Here is a 26,424-nt window from a genome sequence, read left to right as displayed (position 1 = left end):
ATGTTGGTGTTTGTTGCTCCGCTCGAGCCATCTACTGTCTCGTTGAGGCTAATGCTTGATGCTTGTTTTGATAACGCATCGGGCATATCTAAATTTTAAAATAAAATTCGTTAAGTTAAATAGTTTTATTATATTTATTTAGTTGGTCATTATCCCAGCCGTCCATCCTTTGTAGGTTGGTAAATGGGTAGACGACGTAAGTTGTCGCATGTTGGCCGGCGAGTTGGCTCAGTGGTTTGAATACTCGCTAATTCAAACATCTCAATGGCTATCATATACTCAGCGTATATGAAGCGGTGCTTGCGCGTGCACATAAATACATGTGTACGTCGTGTGAGAAGGATAAACAGCCTTTGTGGCAAATATGGCTGCTTCAAATCAATGGTTGAAGATATGAAGAACATAATAAAAAAAGATATATAGATAAATTATCTGTAACATTGTAAGCGGTTCTACTTATGTCCGAGCTGCAATAATATAGGCTAAAAAAAAATAAAAAATAATATAATTTTAAATCCAAACTATAAATTTTATTGCGTAGACATATTTTTAAAATCAAAGATTCAAAATTTTTTGAAGAGTGATAATTTTACCAAATAAAGCAAATTAAAGTTAAATGTATACATCTAAATTATTCGACCTAACCTCTGGTCGTAAGTAAGAAGGTCAATGTACTGAAGATGGCGATGAACCAAGCAGAAGCTGAACACATCACAACAGGGCTGAGTAGCGTCCAACTCTTTCTCGCATACATCGTCACCACGGTCCTTCTGTTTATATTCGCGTTGGCCTTTGGGACCCAAATTGTTCCCCCTGTTATTCTTATGCCTCTACGCTTAAGGACCAACATCCGTTTCGTGAGAGTTGGATGATGATGGTGATGATGGTGATGATGAGGATGAAGATGAGGATGATGATGTCGATTTTCCATGCTGTTAAGTAATTTTTAAAAGATAGCCTATTTTATATCTTGTTTAAAAATAATTAACTATATTAAAAATGGAATAAATTGCATAGTTGTTGAAAAAATGAATGATAAAATGAATAAATTGAATTCAATCGAATGCCTGAACAATCAAGACGTTAAGTCTATATGGTGCTATTTGTCACGGTTCTGAGATAACATCTTTGTTGACTTATGAAGTCATGTTAGATAATAATTCATTTAAATATCTTTTTAAATGAATTAAAATTTTTTAGCAAAACAGTTTGCTAATGTTATGAGAAGATCACTCATAAAATTAATTTAACTAAATTAACGAGTATTTTACCGATTATCAACCTATGAAGTCATTAATAAATCAATCATCTACAAGCTTATATGTTAGAAAGATATTAAAACGAAACTTATAATGATCAGACCAAAAGTTCACGTAATGAAACTACTATTGATACATAATTGCTTTCTACGTAAGGTATGTAATTAAAATTGAAAATAATTTGATAAAAACTCTGTCGTTGCGTCAGCCATTCACGAAACCACAGCCAACTTGGGGATCAGTTAAATGTTTCAACAATTGAATCGACGTCAAAAACGCAGTCAAAAATTTGAAATGCCGTGTCTGCAAAAAAATGCTTAGTTTAATGTATATATATATATAGTATATTTTACACACACACCACGCACACACACACACACACACACAAACACAACACATATGCACACACACAGATATACATACATCATATCATATACATATCAGTATCAGAACTTGTATGGCGCCTCTCTCGAAAAGACCTCAGAAGAGGTGTATGCTTAGTTAAAAAAATTTTTATAGTATATATATATATATATATATATATATAATAGACAATATTATATATATATAGTATATATATATATATATATATATATATATATATATATATATATTGTCAGAATTATGAAATAATACTGACTAAAAATACTTCAAAGTTTTCAACGCAAAATTTATTCACTCAATAGGGGGCATGGTGCAAGTTAATTTACTCGATAGGTGACGACGATTTTTTTGTTTTGCAATTTAGATGACGTCATAAATTATTACAAATTATTTTAAAAATTAATTAGTAGTTTTTTTGATTAATTGGACATACCTTGGAAATTTTTATGTTTAAAAACACCCGAAACAAAATCTAATTTTGCTTTGATATAGAGTTTCTTTATCTCATCTCTGGAGGAGGAAGAGTGTGGAAAAGAATACGCACTGGTTTGACTAGTTAGGCAGGTTCGAATAATCGGTGCCTATTCTGGTCCCTAAGAGTTTTAACTCGTGATCCTATGCTCATTGGCATAGTTTCAGAAACGTCTTAAGTTCCCAAAAGTGGATTTGGTACGAGACTCTATGCTCATTAGCATAGTTTCGCACGCGTACTAAAGTCACACAATTTGTTTCCAGTGTTGTTCTGACTCTTGTTGTTTTGTGTTGGTTGTGCGAAAGTCAACCAGACTTGACGGCCCAGTGAAAACAGGCCGGGGTTGTGCGAAAGCCGACCGACTAACAGACAGGCCCAGTGAAAACAGGCCCTTGGTCGTGCGAAAGCCGATCAGACTCGACGGCCCAGTGAAAACAGGCCAGGGTTGTGCGAAAGCCGACCGACTGACTGACTGACAGGCCCAGTGAAAACAGGCCTTGGATTCTGTGAAAACCAATCCGCCTCCTTCTTTTCTTTCTTGTGCCAAGGTAAAACAGCTCTGGTAACTCACCGAATTGATACTCAGGATTCGAAACCGATCCGACAAGTACCACGACGTCTTCCTCTAACAAAACAAACAGAAGTAAACGAAATGATAACGACAATGCAAAATCAAGGCGTCATCGAACCGTCATCAAGTCCCTGGATTTCGCCAGTTGTTTTGGTAAAGAAGAAGGACGGCACTACCCGTTTTCGCGTTGATTATAGGAAGTTAAATGATGTGACTAAAAAGGACAGCTATCCGTTACCGAGGATTGATGACATCATGGACACCCTATCTGGCTCAAGTTGGTTCTCTACGCTTGATTTGAAAAGCGGATACTGGCAAGTAGAAATCGACAAGAACGATCGCGAAAAGACAGCGTTTTCTATCGGATCGGGGTTGTGGCAATTCACCGTCATGCCATTTGGATTGTGCAATGCTCCAGCTACATTCGAGCGACTGATGGAATGTGTATTGCAAGGTCTTAACTGGAAAACTTGTCTTGTCTATTTAGACGACATAATTGTTCTAGGAAGAACATTTGATCAACACGTCGAAAACTTACGGGAGATCTTCACAAGACTTCGGGTGGCAAATTTAAAGCTGAACGTTAAAAAGTGCAGGTTATTTTCTAAAGAAGTTAACTATTTGGGACATGTGGTATCTTCAGATGGAGTTCGAGCCGATCCCGGCAAGATAGAAATTGTGAAAGACTGGCCAACTCCAAAGGATAAAAATGAATCGCGCAGTTTTCTGGGATTGGCAACCACACAACTACTGGAGAAATGCCATCAAAAGTTCTGTTTGGGACTACCTTAAGAACTCCAGCTGATGTGAAATATGGCGTACTACCTGAACCACACCAACCATTAACAGAATACGTGGACAGCGATTAAACCAAATCCACCGTTACGTACGCCTTAAAATTATGAAAAACACGGAGGCGGCCAAAACCAGATACGACTTGAAAGGAAGCAGTGGCGGTTTTGCTGTCGACGAGTTAGTTTGGCTGTACAACCCACAGCGAAAAAAAGGACGTTCTCCAAAGCTCCAGCGAGGGTGGGAAGGACCTTATCAAGTCATCACCCGCTTGAATGACGTCGTCTACCGTATTCAGGAATATCGGAAGCCGAGAGCAAGAATGAAGATCGTTCATTTGGATAGACTGGCTCCGTACCATGCGGACACCGGAACGAAAGCTGTTCGGGACGAACAGAACTAAGAAGGGGGTAATGTTATAACCGTGCTACCGAACGCACTAGATTCTAGCGTATTCTGGAATGTTCTAGTGACTGGAGCATTCTAGAGTATGCTAGAATCGGACCATCTAGAACTAGAAGGATCTAGAAACGACGCTTGCGAAGAGTATATAAGCGCACGTCGCAAGAAATCTGTGATTAGTGATATTCGTGATTAGTGATATTCGTGATTAGTGATATTCGTGATTAGTGATATTCGTGATTAGTGATATTCGTGATTTTGTGATTTCGTGAATAGCGATTCGGTGAATTATTTAAAGCGATATTTGATTTGTTTGTTGACGTTGTCATAGCGATAGATTTTGAACGATTTAAAAGTTAATTGTTGCGTTAGTTTGAATTTACTGGAAATAAACGATTAGTTGATTTCTTCTGTTAATAAAGTTTAATAACTAATAATAGTTGATTTCTTCTGTAAATAAAGTTTAATAACTGTTTGGAATATTTTATTCAATCGAGGATTTGAACCCATCGCGAGAATTATAACAATATATAATGCAATATTTGATAAAATCTACAGAACTGTTAGCTTTTGAAAGTTTACGATTGAGCTTAACAATACTCTATAGATGAGAAGTGCTTTTATTCTAGCATACACAGAAAGATAATTGTAAAACCTTGAAATGCTCATATATAAGCGCTGATGACGCGTAAAATCAAAAATTGCAACAATTATGGTCCCCTTCCAGCCTTTAAAAATATTTAATATATATATATATAATATAATATATTATATATATATATATATATATATACAAATTTCGTTGAATATGTTTGCTCATTTTGCATTTATAAATTTCTTTGAAATTGAATCAACACGATGTAATTGTTGCAATTCATATTTATTAAAAACTTGTGTCATGTCACGGCTAACAACGTTGTTAGGTTCCATTAAGTTTTACTTTGTCATCTCTCCTCTTGAATACAGGGTAGCAAGACAAAACTTTAACATCAATTGACTCAAGGTGGTCAACAACATTGGATACACAAGTCTTTGAAACATTACCAATGTGATAAAAATTTTTTCCGATATACAACTTTACTAGCTGATATTTTATGTTGCGTAGGCCTATGAGGTTCAACAGTGGTCTTTGATATTGCATGACAACATGGACTTGTATTAGTTGATAGTAAAATGTTTCTTCTTTCCTTACGTCTGACTGTTATAAAATTTCCATCATCATTGTTACCTTCTTCAGCAATGTCAGACAAATTTTTAGCCACCCTTCTACGTCATTCCGGTTGTGTGTAGATGAGAAGTATGCGGAAATAGTTGAAAGATCAAGTTCTTGATTATATTCAGGTTAGGAATTGGGTTTTCAATAACAACAGCAAAAGTGCCAGCACCAGAAATGCCGATGTCAATGTCAGGACATGTTCTGATGTGAAACGATGATATGGAACTAGTGTCATGTTTTATTTGCAAACTTTAAATTTATGATTTGTTAGTTTGACTTAATTTTTTTTATTTACCCGCTTTTTTTATATTATGCAAGTATACATTGTATTTTTGTTTAATGTACTTGTTTCATTCATTCATTCAATGATCCTCTGTAATCCCTTAAGGGACCGTTGAGGCCAATGGTATTCTTCTATCTCTCCAAAATCCTTTTCTTTCCCTCGCCATCTTCATTGAGCCCAATGTTCCAACCCCCGTCCATTCCGTTATATCATCCATCCACTTCCTCACAGGTCTTCCAACTTTTTTCTTCCAGTCCCTCTTTCTCATCAGTACTTTTTTGATCAGTCTGTCGTCTGTCATTCTGCAGATGTGCCCAAAGATACCCAGCTTTCTTTCCTTGACACTTTCATACACAGATTTTTGTCTTCCAAGTTGTTTTCTTATGACATCGTTTCTTATCTTTTGTCTCCAACTGATTCCCAGCAACTTTCTATAACAATGCATCTCGAATGCTTCCAGTTTGTCTTTGTCTCTTTTCTTCAACGTCCAAGCCTCACATACATACATCAATGTAGAAAACACACACGCTTCTACGATCTTTAATTTTGTTTTTGTAGATACATTACCGTTTTTCAATATTACTTTCAAAGATGCAAACATTCCTCTCGCGATTGCTATTCTTCTATCAATTTTTTTCGAACAATTATTGTCATCAGTTATGAGGCTGCCGAGATATATAAATTGTTTCACTTGTTCGAGCTTTTCTGCTCCTATCTGGAATTCATCATTGTTTCCACCTGCTTCCGAAATCATTATCTTTGTCTTACTGCTGTTGATGTGTAGTCCATGGTTACTTCCACCATCATACGTCAACTCGATCAGTTTCTGTAGACCCTCTGCACTAGATGCTAGCAGATCTATATCATCTGCAAACCTGAGGTCCCTTATCACTCTGCCTCCAATGTCGATTCCTTCAATATCTGCATTCTCCATTTTTTCCAAGGCTCTTTCCAACAGTGCTAAGAACAGTAATGGTGATATTGGATCTCCTTGTCTACTTCCTATGCTCGCTTTGATCCATTCTCCCAACTCTGTACCTACCTTTACCGCCATTGTTGACTCCTCATAAAGCCCTTTCAGCACCCTTACCATTTTTGTTGACACTCTCATATTTTCCAAAGTTGCCCACAAACCTTCGTGCCAGACTGAATCAAACGCCTTCTTAAAATCCACAAAACAATGAAAAGTTGTTTGACCTCTGCTTCCTGCATCTTCCAACAATAGTCTCAACATCAAGATTTGCTGGACTGTACTTCTGTCCTTTCTGAAACCTGCCTGCTCCTCTCCTAAATGCTGCTTTATGTCTTTCTCCAATCGTTCTTTCAAGATCGTCAGCATGATCTTGCACATATGATGGATCAGTGCTATTGATCTGTAGTTGTTGCAGTCTTTCAGGTCTCCTTTTTTTTGCAACATGATCAAGATTGATTTACACCAATCTTCTGGCCATTTTCCACTGTCTCAGATTTTTTGGCAGATTTTGTGAATCTCATTACATACAATTGGTCCTGCCGCTTTGATCAGCTCTATGGGAATTCCGTCTCTCCCTGTGCTCTTGTTGTTCCTCATTTTCTTCATTGCTTTTATTACTTCCTCCAATGTTATTTCCGTTTCTTCCTCATTGACTACTTTTCTTTTAAAGCCTGTAACACCTCCTTTGTATACGTGTTTTTATCTGTGAACAGGTCCTTGATATATTCCGACCATCTATCTTTGATTTGTTGGCCTTCAGTTAGAACATTTCCATCCTTGTCTTTAATAATCCTTGACGTATTCTTCAGTTTTCATTTTAACTGTCTGACTAGCTGATACGCCTCTCTTGTTTTGTTTTGTCCAGCTAGTGCTTCTACCCTTTCGCATCTATCATTTATCCATCTTCTTTTATCTGCTCTGGCACTTTTCTTTATTTTGCAACACAGTTGTTTATATTTCATCTCATTTTCGTTGTTTTGTCTTTTTGTTGCTTTCAGCTGTCTTCTTTCCTCTACGAGTTTCCAAGTTTCATCACTTATCCAGGGTTTTATTATGTTTTTCCCTTCTTCGCATTTTTCGGCTGCAGTCTTAAGCACTTTCTCCAAGTTATTGACTCTTGTTTTCATATCGTACTTTGTTTTTGTATCCAATTTGTTTTCTATTACATTTCTGATGTCTTTTAACTTCTCTTTTATCATTTCTGTGCTATATTTCACTCTTTTGATTTTTTTGCCTGACTTTAGTCTCTTCGTTATTTTCATCTTGACGTTGCATAACACTAGACGATGATCTGATCCAATCTCTGCACTTGGAAAAGCACGGCACTGAGTAACAAATTTCATCCATTTCTGTTCTATCAAAATCAAATCTATCATGTTCGTTGTTTTTCCATCTGGTGATTCCCATGTCCATTTTTTGGTATTTTGTGTTTTTGTATTTGTTATATACATTTTTTGGTCCTTTACAAATTCCAGCAGTCTTTCTCCTCTATTATTTTTGTTTCCTATACCGTATTTTCCCATGACTTCTTCAAAACCAATATTTTCTCTTCCGATCTTTGCGTTTCAATCTCCGGTGATAATCTTAACATCTTTCTTTGGCAGTACATTCAATGTTTGCTCCAGTTGATCGTAGAATGCCTCGATTTTTGCATCCGAGTGATCCATTGTTGGAGCAAAGGCCACTACCACATCAATGTCTCTCGGGTATCCCTTAAACCTCGCATACATCATTCTTTCATTCACTGGATTGTACTCCAACAGTGCTTTTTTTGCTTTTTCGCCAATAACCATTCCAACTCCATAGACGTGCTCCCTCTCTGTTCCAGACCATAATATCTTCCCACCTTCCATTTCTCCACCTCCTGTCCATCGGATCTCACACAGACCAACCACATCATATCTGAATCGTTCAAGTTCTTTCTCCATCAACGCGTAAGCCCCTGTCTGCCACAATGACCTGACATTCCAAACTCTAACTGTCAACCCCATCTTCAGTCTATCTTTTTGGGACTCGGTAGCATACTTTACACTGCAGCCTCTAGTACCCAAAGCTGCAGCGCGGACCTTGTTCACCCGGGCGACATCCGAGCCGGTATGTGCATACTTTTTTTGGACTACCATCGTGTTATTAGCGTTTTTACGAAAGTGTAGCAAGCTCCTGTCAACCATTCCTTTCTATCCGGACTTTGGACTGGCACCTGATATTATTGGACCGCAACTCAGGTGGTGGATTGTGGTTTTCTGTCTGGATTTGCTCCCATAGCCTTTCCCATAAACAGATATGCCGCAAGGCAGCGGAGGTTTGAAGTCAGAGTTTTCCTTCTCCTAGGTAAATAGCCGACCAAGGCTAACGAGCTCACCTGCCCGAAGCAACTGGTTATGGCGCCAGTTATTCGCCTTTGCCCCTTCTCCTGTTAGTTTAAACAGTTCTGCCGCGTGAAGGCCAGGAATTGGGCTTGGTTGTCAGAGGCTCTTTGAGACGCTTGCCATATGGGAGCATTTGATAGATGATGGGAGCTTATCCCCATCACCACCCCCGGCATTAACAACCATTCAGTACTTGTACATTGTGAATAAACTGTTGACTTTTGACAATCATTTCTCTAATTTATTGTTACTGGATTTTGAGAGTGCCTGTGAGATTTCATTTATTAGGCGCTATACAAATGCATTAAATAATAATAATTAAATAATATATATATATTATATATATATATATATATATATATCTTATATATATATATATATATATATATATATATATATATATATATGAAATTTTGTGTATTTTTTTTCTTATCGAATACTTAACTTACTATGTCATTAACTAGTCTATTAATAAATTATTTTATTTCTTTGCCTTTTTAAACAATTACTTTATTTTATTTTCCATACTTTTCATGTTTAAACATTTTTTCTCCTTTATTTTTCGTTGCCGTTTTATACTATTGCCTTGCATGCTGTATTTTAATAGTTTCTGCGTTTGACGAATTCTGATTTTTAAAGAATAATAATAAATACACATCTTGACGTTAAAGATTCAAACAAAGGAGGTTTGACAGAAATCTATATATCTTGATGTTAAAAATTCAAACAAAAGAGATCTGAGAGCGATCTCTTTTTTCAAACAAAAGAGATCTGAGAGCGATCTCTTTTGTTTGAATTCTGAGGTCTGAAGAAATCTCTTTCAAATACAAATATGCGTGCCTGTTTTTTTTTTCTTTTTTCTGTTCATTCGTTCGTTTGTTCGTTCGTTTGTTCGTTTATCCGTTTGCACGTTTGTTTGGTGCTTGTTTACTTGAATGTGCCTAGGCCGCAGTAAAATGGTATTTGTGATCGTAACGAGCCTGTTATTGTGTACCGAAAAAAAGTTTTAAAATCTGCAAAGATCAGAAAAAAAATCTCTGCAATAGTTACAAATGTCTCTGCAATGAATAAATTTGTATTTTTTTACGGTAGATACAAATATATGTCAGCAGTAGATGAAATCATAAATTTGCAATATATATAAATTTACCACTGCAATAGATACAAATGTATCTTTGCAGTGGATAAAGATGTTATATAGATTTGTACATAGTTATGTAGAGTTATTGAATATATATAGTCATATAGTGTTATATACGGTTATATAGATTTATATATAGTTATATAGTTTTATTGATGATATGTAGTTATATAGTGATATATACGGTTATATAAATTTATATATAGTTATGTAGAGTTATTGATTATATATAGTTATATATACGGTTATATAGATTTATATATAGTTATGTAGAGTTATTGATTATATGTAGTTATATAGTGATATATACGGTTATATAGATTTATATATAGTTATGTAGAGTTATTGATTATATATAGTTATATAGTGATACGTACGGTTATATAGATTTATATATAGTTTTGTAGAGTTATTGATTATGTTTAGTGATATATACGTTTATATAGATTTATATATAGTTATGTAGAGTTATTGAAAATAGATTGTCATATAGTGTTATATACGGTTATATAGATTTATATATAGTTATGTAGAGTTATTGAATATAGATAGTCATACAGTGTTATATACGGTTATATAGATTTCTACATAGTTATATAGAGTTATTGAATATATATAGTCTTTATAGTGTTATATACGGTTATATAGATTTATATATATATTTATGTAGAATTATTAATTATATATAGTTATATAGTGATATATACGGTCATATAGAATTATAAATAGTTATGTAGAGTTATTGATTATATATAGTTATATATAGTTATATAATTTATATATAATTATATAGTGTTATTGATTATATGTAGTTATATAGTGATATATACGGTTCACTTTTTTGACCGGCAGCTTCTCGAACAGTTATATAGTGATACATACGTTTATATAGATTTATATATAGTTTTGTAGAGTTATTGATTATATCTAGTGATATATACGTTTATATAGATTTATATATAGTTATGTAGAGTTATTGAATATAGATAGTCATATAGTGTTATATACGGTTATATTGAGTTATATATAGTTATGTAGAGTTATTGAATATAGATAGTCATACAGTGTTATATACGGTTATATAGATTTGTCTTTTGAACAGCATGAAGGAATGTTCAAGCTACACGTGACTGACTGATTGATTGTTTAGTTGACTAAAAATAACTTAGGCGTATATATTTGATATAGGCCATTAAATTTTTACCCGTTCATTGTAGACCGTCGCATGTTATTTAGCAATACGTTAGGTTGTTGACTGAACAACATAAAATCCAATTTTCGAAAATTAAGTTTCAATAATTCTCACAGAAACTCCATGGACTTTCCGTGATTCCCGTTCCCATGCCCATCTCTTGTATGACATCATTAAATTTTGTAGACGTTGCCATCCATGCACATTATTTACATATTTGCGTTTTTACTTTATTTCATCAGTAGACATTGATTATAAAATCAGCTAATAAACTGCTCAACAATAAATTAATTGGCAAATTAACCAAAGACAAACATAAAAATTTCAATTTCGATTGACATAAGGATATAAGACAATTAATGTATATGTATATATGTACGTACGTGTGTACGTATGAATGTACGTATGAATGTATGAATTTATGTTTGTTTGTTTGTATGTATGTATATATGTATAGTATGTATCATAGACTTCTATATAGTAAACTATATTATATAGATGTCCAAGCTATGTATATATGTATGTTATTTAGTATGTATATGTATGCATGAATGTACGTATGTATGTACGTACGCATGTATGTATGTAAGTATGTATGTATGTATGAACTTAGTTGAGCCAAACCATCGAGAAGTCCTCAGAGGAGAAATTGCCGTCGACAAATGCTTCGGCCCTTAACAACCTCCTTACGAAGAACAGTTTTTCGACTGCTCGAAATCTTTTTCAATTCACACAAAGCAGGAGGATTTTGTTGAAAAACATGCTTTGGGTTTTTTTTGTCAATCATCAGATCATTTTCTTTTAGTTGTTTTCCTCGATTGCCTACGTTCGTTTGGGGTGTTTTTTCAGATCATCTTTGCAAACTGTTAGACTGCCGGATTTGGGTGGATCAAACAGCTTTTTCTCAAAACAATATGGATTTGGAATAAATTTTTGACTTATTTTCTTCTTTTGACGTTTTTTGACTAATCCTTTCGGCTTTGCGCAAACATGCTTATCTTGTTCTAACTTTGTTCCAGAGTATGTCCACGCCAACTCGTTCATCTACGGCCGCAATCTTCCGTTGGTTCCTTAATCGATCTTTTTTCCTTTTTAGGATCCCTATCTTTTTTTGTCTCCTTGATTTTTTTACAGCAGGTTTTTTAACCTTTCCTTTGTACTCAAAGGTTGCTACACATTTTTTATAGATGACATTTGTGAAACATTGTACGTTACCACTGGTGTTAATGAATTTTAGTTCAATAAATAAATTAACAACTAGCTTCGACCATGAATTGTTATCAGAAGCTGGAGATAATTTTACACGTTTCCAAATAGGAATATTGCAGTCGGTCACAGGGATACCGCTTACACTGTGGTCGTCCTCCGGGTGAGCATTTTTCGCGGTCTTACCAAATCCGGATGGATTCACGCGTTGCGATTTCCGACATAGCAAACATCCCATCTTGGTTTGATGTACTTTCAATCTTTGTGCTGTAGTATGTCCTGTTGAAGCGTCTTGAGCTCATCATTCTCCTCCTCCTTTCGGTTGAAGCTCTGGGTGCATTTATTTTTGGTTGTCAAAGCTAGTAGAGTAGATCACTGGGCAGCCAACCCATATGTAATCCTAATAGTCTTTCCGACTTGCCATCTGTCCTTCAAGAAGTAACCAGTATTTCCTAGCGTCACTTGGCTTTTTACGAGTGTCCTTGGCTGTAGCCACAAAATGTATGTAAAAACTTAGTTGAGCCAAATCATCGAAAAGTTTTTAGAGAAGGAATTCCCGTCGACAAATGTTTCGGCCCTTAACAACCTCATTACATTCTCGAGAAACCAGGTCACAATCCTAAATCACTCAAACGCTACTCGACGACTGTTGATTTTCAAGCGGCGTCGATCTGCTATTTATACCAAAATTTAGCTTTATATTTAAATGCAAAGTCGTATTACTCTAGCTATGGCTTGCTAATTTAGCAGACACTATTTTATTTCTGTTCAGCCACAACCAATACGAAGCTTGCTCTGCGCTACTAATAACTTTCTTCATGCATGCTGTACGCTTGACAGTCCCGCCTTTTTGAAAAGTGTATACATCGACGCTCCCACTCTTCCTTATGCACCAATTTCAACAGCGTAAAACCTGGTCTTGTATCTTTTCCTGTTTAAATCTTGAATCAGCTGTCTGTACTTTGCAGTTTTTAAATCGTGGCTACTGAGCGTGTTATCTTCGTACAACACAATTAGTTCAATAAAGATGACTGAATCCGTATTTTCAGATGCCACCACCATGTCAGGTCTCATGCTTGTTTTTTTGATGTACTTTGGAAAATTTTGTCTTTATTCCAAATCAGCGTATACAACCCAATAGTTGACGTTTTTTAAAATACCATTTGTTCCATGCATTTGCTTAACCCATTTAAACAAATACCTTTTTTTCTTTTAATTTTCAATTTGAGAAGCAAATAAAATTTTGTTTCGTTTTGTTTCATATGTATATGTGCATTATTATTATTAAATGAAAATTTATAAATCACTTTTTAATAAAATCTCAAAAGCGCCTACAATAAGTGCAAGAAAAAATAAATAAGACAAAAGAAAGAAAGTTGATTGTCACTCAGTTAAATGTCAGAACACACATATATTTAACACAAAATCAATAAATAAATAGATGACCAAAAAGAAGTAATACTAGTTCAAATGACGATTTTTAGGATTTATCCACACAAGTTACTAGTTATGTACAAAAATTCAACGCAATAATCAACAAGCCTCACAACCAATTATTAACCGTTACAACCTGATGTGGGCATTAACTTAACCAAAAAAGAAAAAACCCAATTAAAATCCAAATAATTTAAAATTTAATAACCTGCATGAATATTTAGTTGCAATTTTCGTCCACAAATAGTTATCAAGCAAACTGCATCCTCATTCAACAAATACTAAAAGCCTACTCAATCAACTAAATTTGAGCAATCTGTGACGTCAGACAAAAGCAAACTAACATGACGCTGCTGAAAATTTATGTTTTAACTTAGGACATTTCTGCTTAGGTGGCCAAACTAGATTACTAGGTAAATTTTATATAAATTATATAAATTTATTTTGGCCATCCTGCTTTGTTTGAATTCTCATCAGCGCTCTCCTCGTATGAAGCATGTTGAAAGCGAAGCCATCATCGGTTGAGATCACTAGGAGTTACCAAATAGGTATGTCTTTAGACGTTTTCTAAACTCGGCTAATGATAACCCGGATATACGTAGTTCGATAGGTAGGCTGTTCCAAAAAATAGGCCCAGCAACTGCAAAATCTCTATCTGCTGTTTTCAGATTCTGATCTCTAACATACAGCGTGTTTGAATCAGCAGACCTTAGACGCCCATGTGATGACATAGATGAAACTCGAATACACTTATCTTCTAAATATTTCGGAACCAGACCATTTAAACTTTTAAATACCATTACACCCAACTTGAACATGATTCTTTGTTTAACACGCAGCCAATGCAACTCCTTTAGAATTGGTGATGCATGATCAAATTTTAATTTGCGATATATCATTCTAGCAGCCTGATTCTGAACCATCTGAAGTTTAGACAACAGTTTATCAGCTATGCCATATAAAAGACTGTTACAATAATCCAATCTAGAGTTGACAAAAGCATGTACTAATAGAGTCATTGTATCTCTACCTACCGATTTTGTGACTTGACGTAATTTACGTAGTTGGAACGTACATTTTTTAACCAATAGACTGACTTGTCTATTGTATGTATGTATGTATGTATGTATGTATGTATGTATGTATGTATGTATGTTTATTTATTTGTATGTATGTATGTATGTATGTATGTATGTATGTATGTATGTATGTATGTATGTATGTATGTATGTATGTATGTATGTATGTATGTATGTATGTATGTATGTATGTATGTATGTATGTATGTATGTATGTATGTATGTATGTATGTATGTATGTATGTATGTATGTATGTATGTATATATGTATGTATGTATTTCATTTTTTCATTTCATTTTTTCATTTTCAAAGTTTTATTCATAATCAACAACATATCAAATAAGTGAATAAAAGTTATGAAGTTGAATATGCGGAGACCGAATAAGACTGTTTGTCTTGTGGTGGCCACCGCAGGTAGATACATGAATAGTTAATGAAATAAAATAAGGAAAATAACTGAAGCAGAAAGATAATTGAAGATAAATAAGTAAATGTTCGTGTCATACATATATAGACATACAACTATGTAAATGTTCGCTCAGTACATATATAAACACATAAATGTTTAACCATTCATAAAGACCATTCATCCGCATCATTTGTTAATATTAGGCGGGGGAGTCGAGATCCAGTGTCAATAAAAAAGCACGGAATTTTGGCTTGAAATGTTGTAGGTTTATGATGGCTCTTAGATGGGGAGGTACAAGTTCTGTCCACATTTTAGGACCTGTTATTTTTATGCTTGTCTGGATTAATTTGAGGCGAGTTTTGTAGATATAGAAGAGAGGGGTGTGTCTAGTGGTTGTAGATTGAACGGAGTTACTTAATGTGTAGAAGTTGATAAAGTGAGGTGGGAGAAGATTGTTGATAAATTTAAAAACGAATAAAGCAAAGTAGTAAAGACAGATGAAGTTAACTGGTAAAATTTTTTTTGCTAGGAAGAAGGGTTTAGTATGAGAATCGGGTTTGAGGTTAAAAATTAAACGTATTGATCTTTTTTGGGAAAGTATTAGGTTATTCAGGTGGCTTTTTGGACTATTTCCCCATAGTGTGATGCAGTAGGTTAGATAAGGGTAGATGAATGTGTAATAAAGCGTGCGAAGAGCAGAAAGAGAGAGTTTATATTTCATTTTGTAGAAGATGCCTGTGAGTTTGTTAATTTTGTCTGAGGTAGTTTGTAGGTGAGAATTCCATGAAAGATTTTCTGTGATGGTCATTCCAAGAAATTTTGTAGACAGGGTGCGGCTTATAGGAACACCATTAACTAATAGGTTTAGGTTAGGAACTTGGTTGGTGAGTATTTTTGGGCCAAAAATAATGTATGCACATTTCGAATAATTTATGATTAGTTTGTTATTGGATAACCAGTTAGAGTATTTTTGGAGTTCAAGATTGATATGTTCAGAGCAATCTGGTAGGTTGTTGGAAGTAAAAAGAAGGTTGGTGTCGTCTGCGAACAGTACGCATTTGGTTGAGGGCGAAACATTGCAGAGGTCATTTATGTAGATAGAAAATAGAAGGGGTCCTAGTATGGATCCTTGTGGCACCCCGTGATGCATGCATGTATGTATGTATGTATGTATGTATGTATGTATGTATGTATGTATGTATGTATGTATGTATGTATGTATGTATGAATGTATGTATGTATGTATGTATGTATGTATGTATGTATGTATGTATGTATGTATGTATGTATGTATGTATGTATGTATGTATGTATGTATGTATGTATGTATGTATGTATGTATGTATGTATTTAATGATAGCTAGAAACCAATTATAGCCGCCAATACATTCGTAAACACAACCCAAACAATCAAACATTCAAACATCATTGTTAATAGAGTTATTATTATTATTATTATTATTAAACACATATACACATACACACATAGATACACACATTGATACACATACACACACATACACACACACACATTGATACACACACATTTATACACACATACACACACATACGCACAAATATTCATACATACACATACACACAAACACATACTCACACATACATTCACACATCACATACATACACACATTTACACACACACACACACACACATTCATACACACACATTTGTACACACATTCACACACATTCACACACATTCACACTCATACAATTTTTTTTTATAGAAATTAATTTTATTTTCTTTTCAATTATGATATGTGTAAGGTGGCTATACTTGATAGGTTACTTGTTAACTTTTTATGGTCATCCTTGTCTTCTTTTTTCCTTTGTTTTGGAGACAAATAAAATGTATCGTATCGTATCGTATCGTATCGTAAAGACATACAAACATACATACACACATACACACACACATATTCATACACACACACTTACACACAATCGCATACACACAATACATACACTCACATACACACACACACAAACATACACACAGATATACACACATAGACATATACACATACACACACACATTCATACACACACACATTTATACACACAAACACACACATACACACAAACATTCATACATACACATACACACATACACATACATACATACACACATACACACACACATAAACACATTTATATACACATACACACACATACACACACATTCATACACACTCATTTATACACACATTCACACACATACACGCAAACACATACAAACATACATACACACACTCACACACACACACATTCTTAACACACATTTACACACACACACACATACATACATACACATATACAAAAACATACACATTCGGTGTATTAATATAGTGAGAACTTACATTAGAGGCACTAATGTATTGCTATATAAATCATAAATCACTCTTCATGAACACACACATACACGCAGGCACACACAAGCACACACAACATCGCATGCAATAGGCGGTTTTCCTTGCATTCGAAGCCGGTCGGTTAGTGCAACAGCAGCATGACCTGACACCTCAACTATATACACTGATGGTGACTACCCAGTTGATAAAGCTTTCTGCTTCTAATCTTAATTTGTGTTTTCATAATTATCTTCAAAATGTGTTAAGAGGAGGCTTGGTTGGCTAGTATTAGTACGTAAAATGTAAATGTAAAATCAGAGTTAATATTATTATTTATATTATTAACATTTTCATTATTTGTTTATTAGTTTTCATTTAACTTTAAACTATTTGTAATCTGGAAAATATACCGTACAGAATGGACAAACAAAGCAACAATCTTCTGCAATTCATTGGAAACCGCATCCCAAAAGGTTTTAAAGGTCTTATAGGTTTTAAAGGTTTTAAAGGTCTTACGATGTGGCAATTACGACGATAGATGCAGCCCTCCTTATTAGCTTACTTCCATGTCGATGGGTCACGCCTTGTTCGATACATGCGCTGCGAGGTCCTCAAACAGTCCCACAAAGTTCCTCGTTTATAGTAGTAATAATAATAATAAATATAATAATAATAATAATGATAATAATAATAATAATAATAATAATAATAATAATGGGAACACAGCTTTTATTTTATCAAATATCACAAAATGAATATAAAGATAGATATAAAATAATGTTTAATATAATAAAGTATTTAAATTAATAAGCTGTTAGTCTAATTTGCTCATCACTCAACAAAAATGAGTACAAATAGAGGATTATAGCCAATAAAAATAAGGTTCATTCATTATTCCTATCGCAATATATTGAGTAAGATGATGATAACAAAGACTTTATTAAATTGTTTCTAAAATCGTTCGACCAAATGAAGTTGACCAGCAATAAATTAAAAGTATTTTAAAAACCCATTGTAGAAATTTCAAATGTTTTAATTAAAAGTTTAAAATTATTGTTTTCACTCTTTAAATTAAGTTGAATGGCTTGAGAGTACTTTTCAATTTTGTATTCTTTAGATTTTTTAAAATTTGTTTCGTGGCATATCGTTAGTTTTAAAATCTCGATCGTGTCGTCGCAGACCAGTGCTATATCAGGACGCAGAGATTTAAACAGCGTTGATACTGGACGAAAATCTTCACACTCCAGATCGGCAAACAACGAGACTTCCAAACTTGCGCATTTTTTAATATTTTCTAAAACTATTGAGAGAACTTTGTTGTGACGATCTGAATAACTTTTCAAAGCTGCAACGGAGCTACAATTGGACAAAACATGCTTGTTTGTTTGATAAGCGTCACATAGTGGACATTGTGGTTTAGACGTTTTGCCGCATCTTGCTTGGTTGGAGTTTGTTGGAAGTTGTTGAATGATACTTTTCCTAATAAACTTGTAAATAACCTCTGACAGTGTGGCCGTAGACTTTGACCAGCGAACTATTTGATCTGATTTGATGTTTTCCCTCACTGTCTTCAACACTATTCCTTGGGAGCTTAGTGATGATAAATGCTGAGTCATCAGCAAATTGGAACCATGCCCTTGATTTTAAATAAGCTGAAGGACCCCAAATGTAACCGCATTGCTGGTATTCCCTGCCCTCTAACAATTTCATGAGTGGATTAAAGCAAAAGTTGAACAGCAACGGTGACGCAGGATCACCTTGTAGTACACCACGCTTGACCGGGATCAGAGGAGTTAGCTTTTTGCATCCAGAGACCGATATCGAATAATCTGTGTATATAAATTTTATTAAATTGGTTATCGCTGGTTGTCAGGGTTCAGTGTAGCGCTATACGATTTAAATGGATAACCAGTAAACAAGTAATTAATATCTCGTGGCCGTGGTGATTTCAAGTTAAAAAACGTTTAAAAAAAAGTTGGTTAAAAATATTGAACTGTTCTTCAAGGACAAATAATTATTAATAACTCAGTTTGCGTGAGTTATTAATAACTTGTCGCAATTTCTGAACATGGGAGTGATAGCGGCCAAACGTCTATAAAAGCGCTGGGAAGGTCCCGTCAAGAGGCTCAGAATTTCAGTTCAGGAATTGTTGTCGTCGCGAGAGTTATCGTGGAGTCTCGGAAGTTGAAGTGGTGGATTCGTGAACCGACGATTTGTGAAATATAGATATTTATATATTTAATTATTTAAAGATATTTACTTATAACGTTGTTTAATTAATTTAATTATAGATATTGACTCTTTACGTCAGTTGTAATTATTATTACTTGCTGGGCATTATAAACAGTGTTTCACTTTGTAATAGAGAGATTGTTACAACATACTTGTTCTTGTTACGAGGTTGAAATAATAATAAGAAAAGTTAAAGAACGAACCCTTACAGCTGGTGGTATATGATGGTAATTTAGAGAAGCTGAAATAAGGTCATGACTGACTTCGCCAAAAGTATATAATAATAATAATAGTACAGAAAGAAATAACAATAACAAGGTTTTAATTGTCCAAGTGACAACAATGGGTACTGGGCAGTGTGTATGTGCTGCACGGCTGTGCAGAAACATGCAAAAACCACACAGCCCTGCGTCAGTTTGAACCGCCGAAGCTGCAATCTTTCATTAACAAGGTTGGAATATTCCCTAGCTTTGCACTGATGCTATGAATTGTAGGGTCGATTTGTTAGTTATAAGTATGATAAAAAAAAGGGAGAACAATAAAAAATAATGAAGAATCGAAAGATAAATGCATGAGCAATTAATTATTTTGGTGAAACAAAGGACAAATGAAACGAAAAATGAATGAATGAACGAACGAAGGAATGAATGAACGAACGAATGAATGAATGAATGAATGAATGAATGAATAAATGAATAAATGAATGAATGAATGAATGAATGAATGAATGAATGAATGAATGGAAGAACGAACGAACGAACGAATGAATGAATGAATGAAAAAATGAACGAACGAATAAATGAATGAATGAACGAATGAACGAATAAATGAATGAATGAATGAATGAATGAATGAATGAATGAATGAATGAATGAATGAATGAATGAATGAATGAATGAATGAATGAATGAATGAATGAATGAATGAATGGAAGAACGAACGAATAAATGAATGAATGAATGAACGAATAAATGAATGAATGAATGAACGAATGAACGAAGAAATGAATGAATGAATGAATGAATGAATGAATGAATGAATGAATGAATGAACAAATGAACGAATGAACGATTGAACGATTGACAGCACATTAAATTATATTGAAAAAAACTCAAGCGCAATAAACATCAGTAAATTTACTAAATGTAACATTTTGGAATTATTTATGTATTATTATTATTTGTATTATTATTTATTATTATTATTATTATAGACATTGCTGTGTAAACACATAAATTTAAATGAATTTTAAGGAAAAGACTGACTGCAGACGACAAGTCGATTAATAACAATAACAATGGTGACAGTAATAATGGCAAAAATTATAAAAGAAAAGAACAACAATAACAATGTTGATGGCAGTGAGAGTGATAGTAACAATTAATAGCGAAAATAACAACAACAACAAAAACAACAACGTAAATCAAACAAGCAATCGAACAACGAGGACTTTAAATCTTTATTTTTCATTTCAACTTCAACTGCCAATCGAAAAAAATTCTAAACTCTTCAAACTCAGTATTAACATTTTATCTCTGGAATTGAAAGTTCGAATATTATAAGAAAGTAGTAGTTGAAAATACTGTTATAACCGCTGGAATGATCAAATCGCGTTATATTATTTGTTATCTTAATTATTGTTATCTTTGCTATATTTGTAATCTTTGGATTGTGAAGGATCGTAAAGAGTACTCTATACAAGATCGCGCAAAGACAGATTTTCAGTCAGGCTTTCAGCGAAGTTTGAAACGTAGTCGTAAATGGGATTTATGTAGTTACTTGGATTAGTTTATTGCTTCCATTACTGTTGGCATTCGAATAAACATTCAACAAAGGAAATCTTGAACCTACGGAATAACGAACACTTGACGTTCGTTGGAAGCTACAACATTGGTGTTGGAAATATAAAGATCTTTGAAGTTATAACATCTGTGTTGGTAGTTACGAAGGTCAAAAGTTACAATAATATTTACAAGGCATAATTTAATTTTTATCGTGATTGGAAAATTCAAATTGCCTTTCTCGACAGAACGACAGATGAAATAAATTTAAATGCAAAAATGTAATTTTTTACTGTCTGACTGAAATACTCTCCGTGAGGAAACAACGTTGATCACGCTCGAGTTTGAAAAAATTTCAATAAAAAAAGTGTTTGTTTACACTACACAACGCATGTAGTTTGACCATAGCACAGACGTAAATGATTACAAGTTATATGAAGTTGTATAACACAACTCTTTTTAGGAAATAAATAAACGATAAACATGACACAAAATAATAATTTATCGTGAATCAATTGTTTTTTTATTTAAGCACGTTGCGTTTAAACTAATTAAATAAAGTCATTGCTGCATCATCTATTTATATTTACCTATTTGTATTTGTAATTAATTGATATTTATGTGCTTGCAAATAACAATACACATGCGTTTTAACTTCTATCTTTGTCCGCATAACTTCAAGCTATTTTTAATTTTAGCTACAGCTTCCAAAGTTGTGCTTGCTCTTGAAAACGTGTACGTGAACAGTTAGTGACAGGCTTGAAATCAAGTTAAGCAACCAATGAAAACCATTCAATTCCAATTAGGAAAAAATTTTTATAATCAAATCGTATGCTGCATGTGCGCACGCGTATACAACTGAAACACATGGATGTAGTGCAAAACAAGACAACACGTCGGAAAATTGCATACACCTACCTCGCAGACAACACAGTGCAAACACCCCGCCTGAGGATACACTCAAATATACACTCGTAGCCAAGCGCCTTCTTCTCAGATGTGATATGTGAAGTACCCCTTATAGTCCATAGCAAAATTATATTTTCGCAAATCAATACGGCAGTCTTCAAAAGAAGACATTATTTGTCATAATTAATTTCAATAATGTCATAGAGAGGACATTATTTGAACAAATATTTTCCAGCCTAAAAAGCAAGTTGGCTCGGATGGAAATCTTTGTTTCTTCAACAATCATCATGTGTTCGTTATTAAGTTTATCAATATCTAAATTATCAATATTAAATATTGTAAACCTTTAAAAGTTCTTATAACAATTAAGATTAATTGAGACACACGCACAAATCAATCAATTCTTGTTTATAGTCTCTATCCGTTATGTGTTGTACTTTATTTTATTCTTATCATCTTCTGCATATACATCCTTGAAACCAAGGGCCTTCAAATACTCGAGTATGGTCTGCGTCCAGGACTTTTTGGGCGACTCCTTGGGCGGGTACCAGACATCTGGTGCTCAGTAACGGAAATTATTGTATCGTTTTCGCTTTGCTTCACATGGCCAATCGTAGGCGATGACGACACATGCATCCTTCACGTATATATATTTATTTATATATAGGCGCCAATATGAGTAAAATCGAAATATGGCCTATACGCTTCACCACGAACACCGACGATCATTTTGTTTCTTCTATTATTCTTTAAAAAATCAGGATCTGACAGACGCAAAAGATGTTACAGCATGCAAGGCAGTAGTATAAAATTGTAACGAAAAAATAAATGAATAAATAAATAAATAAAAAACGCAGAACCTAATAATGTTAAAACATGAAAAATATTGAAAATAAAATAATTTAATGGTATTAAAAGGCAAATTAATAAAATAATTTATTGACGGACTAAATAATGACTTAGTGAGGTGATAGATAAGTAAAAGGAAAACTGGATTGAGTAAATGATAAAGTTTTATTGAGTGCTAATATGGTAGAGGTGTCTTTTGATGATGGTCTTTTTCTGATATGTTGATTGAGTGGTGACTCTAATTAATTTTAATAAATTGGATTATACTTACAAAATTACTGTTAAAATTCATTCGTAAACTTTCACAAGCTAAAAATTAGGTAGATTTTATAAATATTGCGCACATATATATTTATATAATATATATATATATATATATATATATATATATATATATATATATATAAAACATACATACATACGCAGTAACATACACATAAAGATAGATAGATAGAAGAGAGAGAAAGAGAGAGAGAAGAGAAAGAGAGATTGAAAGCGAAAGATACAAAAATAAAAAGACATTCAAATTTAACAAATGATCCCTTACTTTCAAGTTATATTTTCCACACAAACTAGCATTTTCCAAAATATTGCCAACATTCGATTCATGTCTGCGATAATGTTGCTTTTGGGAGAATGGTTCAAGAAAGTTCGACAACAAGCCCTTTCAATAGTTTTTTTGGTTGTGGAGGGTTTGATTGGGTCTTCTTTCTGTTTTGCATCGAAGAGTTCTGGCTACCAGTGGATGCGGTTCGATTTAATCTGGTTGCACAGATTTAATTTTGTTTTTGTCCTCAATAAATTTGCAATCAGTTGAACAATTATTTTATCGGTTTCGTTATCGTAACTTAAAATTGAATCAAGAAATTTTTTACCCAACCGTGATTTTTGAAATCTCAAATTTATGAAATAATTCAACCAATCAATTAATGTAATCAACAATAAAAATAAACTTATAAAAATCATTTATATTTTAGCAAAGTTTAAACAAAACTTGTAATTATTTTAACGCCAGATATTTTGAATGTAAAGCTGACTGATGTATCAGTTGCGTTGATTGCACCGTGTTACAAAGTGGCGAATCAGGAGTGTGTTTTCAACGTTACATTCCAATGTCTCAACGCGACGAGGAGGCACGTCACAATCGACCAGAGTGCTACTTCCAATGCAAAATGAGCATCTGTGAGACGGTTGTGGAAGGCCAATATGCTGACGGTTTGTTAATACTAACTCTAATTTTAACTTTAATTTTTACTTTTGGGCCATTCAATAATTATGTCACGCTGGGGGAGTTTGGGTTTGAGTTAACTTGATGCGTACGTCTTTAGGCCGCTGCCGAAGTGCCGATACGTTCCAGCGTTCCAGGTCTGATAATGTTTTAAATTTAGGCAGAGCACTACTGCTACCATTTCTATTTTCAAATATGTTAGATATTCTATGCACGCAGTTTAAAAAAATAAACAAATGGCTGATAAAAGATAGTTATATTTTGATTTGTACGAGACATTCAAGTTGGCTCATCCAGATAAAAGTGCAGAGTCTCTGCAGTCAGATGCAAATGCGTTTTGCAGTAGTGTGAAAGCTGAAGATGGCGTGACTGACTTGCTTAGTTCAGAAGAAACAGTGTGAATTAAGCACTGTGAAGCGGAAGAATGCTGCCAACCTGCTGCCATTTCGGTCAAAGGTAGGTTACAAATGTATGGATGCATTTTATTCAACGATTTCTGACATTTCTTAAAATAACATTCACCATTGTTATCATAATTTATTTTATCTGCCAATACATAAAACCTTGTTTTACATTGATTGGATATCGAAAAATGTTTATTTTCTTAAACTATTTAAATTCTTTTATTCCTGTTTTATTTTAATTTCAAAAAGTCTTTAATTATTTAATTCAATTTTTGAGCACATGCTAAATTATATATCGAAATGCATTATTCAGTAGCAGTTTTGTTGTAATGTTTCTAAAAAACGATTATTTTTTGAAAAATTTTGAATAGATGAAATTATTCGAGATATGAAACTCTGCCATGTTCTCATAAATTTATTTTATTTTAAATCCAACATTCATGTGCCTAGTAAACTAGCGGAGCGAATGATTTATAAAAAAATTTTTTAATTTGGAAAATTAGAATCAAAATAGCAATAAAAAATATTTGATATAATATTTATATACAAATGAATCATTTTATTTTCAATATCATTGAATGAAAAATATAAAATTTGGTTTGCGAGCCATTCAATCCCAAGTAGTGAATAGGAAAAAGAGTGAAAAGTAAAACAATCTACCGTTAAAAGTGAGTGGAAAGTTGCAGGACCTGCTCAGGGTAAAAATGTTGACGTCAGCTTTACGAATATTGTCATTGGAAAAATATTTATAGCTATTTCAATAATTATTTCTACATATAACACTTAGTTTTGACCTAATACTGTTTATAATTTGTCTTAGAACTAACCGAGAGTACGATTGTCGTTATCTTCACTAGCTGCAAAATTTATAAATTATAAATAGATAAAATAAATCTATAAAAAAATTTATAAATTTATAAATATTTAATATAGTGCGGTCGGTTAATGTCTTCACATAATATAAATATTTCACTTCCGGACCCCAAGATATCCTTTGGTATATAGATTAATTATGTTATATAATGTTAAAAAAAAGCGGGACACAAGTTATTTGAACATTGTAAATTGTTTATTTCAACCGCAAAAAATCACCGATTTAAGTAACTGAGTAGTAACATTCATTATCTTCGATTTGCAAATTGTAACCGTTGTTTCCATGGTTACGAAGTTATTGACATTTTATATTCGCCGAAAAATTTTCAATTTCGCAAACAAACTTTTTAAATTCGTTGACAAATTTAATTATTACTTAAAAATATCAAAAATTAAAATATTATAAATAAAAATATTGTGAAAATTCGAGCTGAAGTAAATGAAATTAACATGAAAATAAAGTAAATGTGTGCTTCAATCTGTTTACTTTACTACAGACTTACATTGTCACTGCTAAGCATTTTGTCTTTAATTTTTTAGTTTTTTACGAGTAAATTGATAACAAACTGAACATAAAAATTAAAAAAAATCTGAGT

General features: G+C 33.4%; 4 protein-coding genes across 4 annotated transcripts; 1 reads left to right on the top strand and 3 right to left on the bottom strand.

Annotated features, from left to right (window-relative positions):
• Nucleotides 1–680: 680 nt before the first annotated feature.
• HELRODRAFT_184088 (hypothetical protein) lies at nt 681–1,760 on the top strand (the record flags this gene model as incomplete). The annotated part of the gene is made up of 3 exons (XM_009015379.1): nt 681–863; nt 1,081–1,148; nt 1,673–1,760. 3 exons carry the CDS (start codon nt 681–683, stop codon nt 1,758–1,760), a joined length of 339 nt encoding a protein of 112 aa, XP_009013627.1.
• Nucleotides 1,761–7,917: 6,157 nt separating this feature from the next.
• HELRODRAFT_184087 (hypothetical protein) lies at nt 7,918–8,523 on the bottom strand (the record flags this gene model as incomplete). Its single annotated transcript, XM_009015378.1, has 1 exon — nt 7,918–8,523. One exon carries the CDS (start codon nt 8,521–8,523, stop codon nt 7,918–7,920), a length of 606 nt encoding a protein of 201 aa, XP_009013626.1.
• A 920-nt stretch (nt 8,524–9,443) lies between these two features.
• Nucleotides 9,444–12,498, bottom strand: HELRODRAFT_184086 (hypothetical protein; the record flags this gene model as incomplete). The annotated part of the gene is made up of 2 exons (XM_009015377.1): nt 9,444–9,581; nt 12,064–12,498. 2 exons carry the CDS (start codon nt 12,496–12,498, stop codon nt 9,444–9,446), a joined length of 573 nt encoding a protein of 190 aa, XP_009013625.1.
• A 9,133-nt stretch (nt 12,499–21,631) lies between these two features.
• On the bottom strand, nt 21,632–24,996 carry HELRODRAFT_184085 (hypothetical protein; the record flags this gene model as incomplete). Its single annotated transcript, XM_009015376.1, has 5 exons — nt 21,632–21,713; nt 22,484–22,629; nt 23,871–23,987; nt 24,430–24,532; nt 24,926–24,996. 5 exons carry the CDS (start codon nt 24,994–24,996, stop codon nt 21,632–21,634), a joined length of 519 nt encoding a protein of 172 aa, XP_009013624.1.
• Between the last annotated feature and the right edge of the window lie 1,428 nt (nt 24,997–26,424).

This window comes from Helobdella robusta (genome assembly GCF_000326865.2).
Source record: "Helobdella robusta unplaced genomic scaffold HELROscaffold_153, whole genome shotgun sequence".
NCBI classification, from domain to species: Eukaryota; Metazoa; Annelida; class Clitellata; order Rhynchobdellida; family Glossiphoniidae; genus Helobdella; species Helobdella robusta.
The sequence above is the reverse complement of the archived record's forward strand: the minus strand, read 5'-3'. Positions and strand labels throughout refer to the sequence as shown.